General features: G+C 55.1%; 1 protein-coding gene and 1 long non-coding RNA gene across 3 annotated transcripts; one reads left to right on the top strand and one right to left on the bottom strand.

Annotated features, from left to right (window-relative positions):
- Positions 1-1,174: 1,174 nt before the first annotated feature.
- Positions 1,175-3,372, bottom strand: FOXD3 (forkhead box D3). The gene has a single exon (XM_080654883.1). The coding sequence runs from the start codon at positions 3,120-3,122 to the stop codon at positions 1,677-1,679; it is 1,446 nt and encodes a 481-aa protein (XP_080511009.1). The 5' UTR covers positions 3,123-3,372; the 3' UTR covers positions 1,175-1,676.
- A 328-nt stretch (positions 3,373-3,700) lies between these two features.
- Positions 3,701-6,042, top strand: LOC308242541. 2 transcript variants are annotated; one of them, XR_013959977.1, is made up of 4 exons: positions 3,701-3,846; positions 4,306-4,516; positions 4,723-4,830; positions 5,435-6,042. It is a non-coding gene; the product is annotated as an uncharacterized lncRNA (long non-coding RNA). The 2 variants fall into 2 exon arrangements; XR_013959978.1 differs by lacking the exon at positions 4,306-4,516 and having other exon boundaries at positions 3,706-3,846.
- The last annotated feature ends 268 nt before the right edge of the window (positions 6,043-6,310 follow it).

Raw genomic sequence — 6,310 nt, 5'->3', positions numbered from 1 at the left:
TGCTACCCGCTCCAGCTTTGAAAAGAGATTTCGCATAAGTAACACCTGAATTAATTACAAAATAATTAAAATTGATGCCGTTCGAGGATATGGTAGTGGTGGTGGGAACCGGCCTCCCGAGTCTAGATGTTTCATTTATACCTTAATACTTTTAAGGTCGCAACAGCAGAAATGCACATTAAAATAATCTAGGGGGAAAAATTCTAGAAGGACATCTTCACATTCCTGCCCTCTGATCTCGAATTTCACACTAAGTATACGTATTTTTTTTTTAAGAAAAAAAAAGGGGGGGAGGGGATGATGTGCACCTGTTTTTAAAAAGGATATTAAGGCCACACTGTTCCTTGGCCTTCAGAAAAACTGCGAGTTGGAGGGAGGGGAGGCATCCAAAGAAACAGTTCAGAAATTGAAATTATGTTGTGGATTGCCATAGAAAAGAGGTATCTTATTTGAAAACATTATTTAAGAATAAAACTATGTATTATCTATCAGGTTAATATAATACAATTCCACTGCAAAATTCAAAATGCGATAACATACACTTAAACAATCAACTGGGTTTATTTACCACTTCCACTTGAGGAATGAAAATAAGTAATTTCAAAAACTAAAGATTTAAATGCTAAATTGAGGGCTATGTCTGGAATTTATATTCGTTTGAAAAGATAATATTAATGACCAAGATCTACATTTGAGAGATTTTCATTGTGCAAAATTTGTTGGTATTTGTTTAATTAAAAGATTTAATTGTTGAGACTAAGGTTTGTTTTTCTTTTTTTTTCAAGTAGCAGATTATTTTATCTACGGACATTTCTGGTCATTTAGATTTAATGGATTGCTATGAACAAGATCATGCCCCACATCTGGGTTTTATGTAAAAACTAAAAGAAAATATTACTACTATTTAAATTAGCATATTCTTTCCCTTGTCCAATTAAACTTTTCTTACAATCAATTATGAATTAGCAAACTCCTCGAATTTCTGGTAAGGATGTAATACCAATATTTTTAAATCTCGTCATTTACCTCAGATACCTAAATGAAACACTAGGCTGAGCGTTTTAAAAATTTATTTACAAAGTTGTGTACAACACGATGGAATAACATTTAGAATACCATATATATTCATTCATATATAAACAGACTTTTATAATAGAATGACACTTCTTGCCTTTTGAAAATTCTTTTACATTTAAAATCTCCCAATGTCTCTATACATTTTTCTCACATAAAACTGTGGAGAGTGAACCTTCAAAAAAAATGAAAGTTCAGAGCTCTAAATCTACTGAATTTGTTTTTTCTTAAAAAAATAAAAACCCCAAAAGGAAAGTCAATAATTTTTATACAAATATGTACAAAGAATTTCCCTCCCTTCCCCACGGTACTGAGAGCAGATGCCGTCAGGGTACATTTTTGGAAAATTAAGTTTTCGGTTTTACCTGTACGGAAAGCTATTCCCGGCGGGCGGGCGCAGAGAGTTTGATCCGCCAGCCTAGGTGTGCATAAGAGGGTGGAGGCTGCGGAGGCCGGTGCTGAGGGTTCGGGGGCAGGAAATGGAGGAAAGGCAGAGTCTGGGATTGGGCAGGGGGGCCGGGACCGGGGCGGGGCGCCCAGCCTGGAAGTACACCGCGGCCCGGGCCCACCGCGGGGCCCCGCGTCCCGGCAACCTCGCATCCCTATTGCGCTGGCCACTTGGCTTGGGCAGCGGCGGCTGCAGCGGCGGCGGCCGAGGCTGCGGGCTGCAGGAATTGTCCAGAGAGCGGCACGCTCAGGATGGGCGCGATGGTGGCCGTCGTCCGGCTCAGCGATAGGGGCTGGTGCGTGGCCATGAGCGCTGCAGATTGCACTGTTCCAGGCGGCCGCAGGAAGGACTGAGCAGCGCTCCCGCCACCACCGCCTCCAGTGCCCCCAGTTACCCCGGCACCCCCAGCGCCCGTCGCCGAGCCCCCGGGCGCCGCGGGGCCTCCGCCGATGATGTTCTCAATGCTGAACGACGGCCGTGCGCTCGGCTCGGACTTGATGAGCGATGCGGTGGTGCCCGCGGCGCCAGCCGTGCCTGCGGCGGCCGCGGCAGCGCCCAGGCTGTTGAGCTGCAGCTGCAGGCTGGGGCCAAGCTGAGAGCCGAAGGCGGCCGCTTTGCGGCCCAGCTCGCCCGAGGGCAGTAGCGGCACGGCGGGTGGCAGCACGGGTGCCACCGGCGGCAGCGCGTATGGGTATTGGAGCGCCGCGGCTGCGGCTGCGGCCGCCGCAGCAGCCGGGTGTGAGTAGGCGCCCGCCGCGGCGGCCGGGTGCAGGCCGTAGGGGCGGCCGTATGGCCCCGCGGCGCCCGCCGCCGCCGCCAGGCTGTAGGCGCCAAAGCTCTGCATCATGAGAGCAGTCTGCTCGCGCAGGTGCTCCTGCTGGTGGCGCTTGAAGCGTTTCCGGCGCCGCAGGAAGCTGCCGTTGTCGAACATGTCCTCGGACTGCGGGTCCAGGGTCCAGTAGTTGCCCTTGCCAGGGTTGCCCGGCTCGCGGGGGATCTTGACGAAGCAGTCATTGAGCGAGAGGTTGTGGCGGATGCTGTTCTGCCAGGCGGGGAACTTCTCCCGGTAGTAGGGGAAGCGGTTGCTGATGAACTCGCAGATACCGCTCAGGGTCAGCTTCTTCTGCGGGCTCTGCAGGATGGCCATGGTGATGAGCGCGATGTAGGAGTAGGGCGGCTTCACCAGGCTGTTCTTGGGCTTGCTCGGGGTCAAACCGCCCGCCGCTCCGCTGCCTGAGCCGGGCCCGCTGCCGTTCCCGCAGCCCTCCTCGCTGCCAATGCCGCCCTTGCAGCCGTCGGCCTCGGACGCGCCCGCCTCGCCCCCGGCCCCGGCCCCGGCTCCAGCCGCCTCCTTGGGCAATACCAGGGGCTGCTGGTGCGGCGGCTGAGGCTGCCCATGGTGGGGTGCCGCCGGCGTCACCTCGTCCGCCTCGTCCAGGCGCAGCTCCGGCGGCCCCGCAGGGCTGTCGCAGCCGGCGTCGCTGTCCTTCTCTTCCAGCCCGTCGTCGCCCTCGCCCACCACATCTATGTCCACGTCCTCGGCCGTCAGCACCGTCTGGCCGGACATGTCGTTGGCGCTGCCGCCGCCGGAGAGGGTCATCCCTCCTCGGGGTTGGTGGCGGCTGCGGGAAAGCAGCGGCGGACGATGGGGGCCGTCAGGAACTGCCGCCGAGCTCAAGGGAAAGGGGTTTGGGCGCCCCCGAAAGACGGGGTACTGGGAGAGAGAAGGGAACGTTTGTGGCTCGGGGCCCTCCCGGCTCGGCTCACACTCAGCGGCCCGGCATCGCGCGGCGAAGGCGCTGCCGTCCGGCCCCCGTGGCCGCACTCTGAAAACTCCTGCTGTCCCCGGCGCTCGGTACTAGGCGCCCCAGCCCCGGCGGCTTTTCCACGCCGCGCCCCCTCACTTCGCCAGCCTTCTTCGGCCTCTGGGCCGGGGGTGGGGTGCAGGAGCTGTGCAGGCGGGCGCGGGACGTCGGGCGCCGAGCGGCTCGGGAGGGCGCAGACAGGGGCAACGAGGGGAGGGGGTGCAGGGACACCGAAGCCCCCGTAGTCGAAAGTCCCGTTTTAAGGACTGGCCTGATAGATTACTTTCTACTTAAAGATCCAGCGGGAGGCGGGGCCACGTGACCACGTGTGACGTCAGGGCCACGGCTGAGCCGGCCAAACTCAAGTTGGTTCAGGGAATTGTCAACAAAGGGACGAGGGACGCGCAACTCCCGCCGCACTGAGCGCCAGCATCCCGCGGGCACCGAGGGCGCCCTGGCCTGCCCCGAGACCTCAGCCTAGGCTGCAGCCCGACGCGGGGGTCGAGGGAGCCTGTGGGTGTGAGTGAGGGAGAGTGGGTGTGAGCAAATGAGGGCGTGGGCCTGGGAGCGTCGGTGGGACCTGGTGGCTCTTTCTGCCCTGCCCTCCCCACCCCCTCTCCCTCCCCCCTCCCCTTCCCCCCTTATACCAGCACTCCTTGGCAGGGACTGGGAAGCATAGAACAAGATTCCCACCCCTCCCTTTTAAAAGAAAAACTTAGTAGTCTGTTTTGTTTTTATTCTTTTTAGCTTTAACGAGTAAGGGCTGCACACTCGGCTCCGTTTTGCAAATTAGACTTCAGACCCCTCCTCCTGTCTCAGGGCTTATTCAGTGGAAACATCTACCGAGGGGAAGCGCTCTTTCCCCCCTCCCCAAACCCTGACCACCGGCTTGGCTTTCCCGTCTCGTTGTTGGCATATATATATATATATATATATATATATATATATATATGTATGTATTTTTTCCCGCGTCCACAGCATCAGCTGGGGTTCCCGAAGGTCAGAAAATGGCTATTGATTAATCTATTAGAATAGTTGCCGAGTGAAATAAAAACGACGTAAAATAACAGGGAACCTATAAATAAAGAAGCCATAACTAGCTGCTCCGAGTTGTTAAACAACTTAGCATGTGAAAAAAAAAATCGGAAATGAAGTGCTGGGGAAGGAGCCGGGATTGGCAGCGGCCTGGGTAAGTTGAGTGGTACTGGGAAGAGACTTTGGGCCTTTAGATTTGATGCGGCGTCCGGGCTGGGACGGCACTGGACAGCCCAGGAGCCGGTGGTGTGACTTCCCCGGTGGCTGGGCCCAGCCTCCTGGGAGCCGGGGTGGCCTGGGGCTTGACGGCGGGCTAGGCTCTCAGTTGCTGCTCACTAACGCGGATTCTTTCCTCTTAAGACTTAGAGAAACCTTCCAAGATGTAACTTCCTCGGAAAGCAGCAGCAGGACAGGTGGAGGATGCCGACAGCGCTCGGCGAGTTTCCCTGGCAAGGAAAGTCAGTGATGGTAGGAAAACTGGGGCGTTACTTGGGACGCGTGGACCTTGCACTTCCGAATAGTGCCTCTGACCGGTGAATCCGCGACGCGCCCTCTCTTCCCTCCTTCATTTTTAGGCCGTCTCATAGCTTGCCGGGTGTGGCGGGCTCCTGGAAACCAGCACAGTCTGTCCGCTCAGGCCTGAGAGGGGAATGCCGGCCTCACCAGGGGAAAGAGCAAAAGGGGAGGAGGTTCGAGGACAAGTAGTTAGTGAAATATTTACAGGAGACACTAGGAAACGGATTAAATTCCTGATGGACAGCGGTATTCTGATTCCCTCCATCTGTCTCTCTCACCAACGACCCCCTCTCTTTCCTTGGCCTAGACACCCACCCCACCCCAATCGGTAAACTTACTTCATTATAGGCAGTTTCACACAGATTGACTCTCATCTCCATTAGATAATTTCCTGGGTTTGTTAACACTAACCCATTGGCTCCCCACTTCGCAGGACTTTCCAGGTTGGGGCTGGGGGGAGAGTGGGGGCAGTTGCTCCATCCAAGTTTTTCTGTACCTAAATGATTCCCCTGGTTGCACCTGACTCTAAAATGCATCTCTTGCGTTGATTTCCCAGCTGCACAGCTTTGTGGCCCGCAGGCTTTCGAACCGTTTATACAATGCCATCTGAACAGCGACCCGCAAAACCGACCAGAGTGGGAGCTGGCTGCCCACTGCCCACAGATGCAGAGGTCGTGGCTGCAACTGTCCGAGTAACCCCAACATCACAACAGGAAGCTCAGAAGGACAAAAAAGGAAACCGAAATTTACAAATTCAGAAATTCCTTTTCCTCAGCGTCGGTATCCAGCCCCAGTGGTTGGCTCGGGCCGCGCAGCGCAAGCCACCGTCCGCCTGGGAGGCTGGGCCGCGTGAACCAGTGCACGTGTGTGTGCGCGCAGGGGAGGGTGGCGGCTTCAGGGGCCACCCTCCGCAGTCTTCTGGAAGCAGCGACTCAATGAGCCTAATTTGGATTCCGCTGTCCCGCCCGGGCTGGCTCTCAGGATTCCCCGGGCGATGCTGGTCGCTGCCTCTCACCTCCCCGGCCAAGACCTAGCCTGAACCGTCCATCCCCCGGTGCCTCTTTGTAACCTCCCTGGGGGAAGGTGGGGGGTGAACAACTCCCAGCCGCCAGTTCCATTTGTTGCGCTTTTTTCCTTCGACACAATAAAAGTCAAATTAATTGATTCATACCATTAATTACGGTGCGTAGCGTGAAAAGCAACGCTTCCCCTCGGTTAGAGATCTATTGTGCTAATCTCTTGTTCAATCAGTGTTACCATCTGATGCTGGGTCTGGCCCTTACAGAAACTTTTCGACTCGATTAGCTAAATGATGAGACGTGCAGGACCTACTGGCTGCAGCCCCTACGTCTGGCGCATGCACCGGCCCATCCGCTTAATATCGATTTCTTTCCCGCTTACATTCTCGGCTGGGAAACCGGCTGTGGCTTCC

Source organism: Plecotus auritus (genome assembly GCF_963455305.1).
Source record: "Plecotus auritus genome assembly, chromosome: 2".
Taxonomy (NCBI): Eukaryota; Metazoa; Chordata; class Mammalia; order Chiroptera; family Vespertilionidae; genus Plecotus; species Plecotus auritus.
This window is presented reverse-complemented; position numbering and strand designations above follow the sequence as displayed.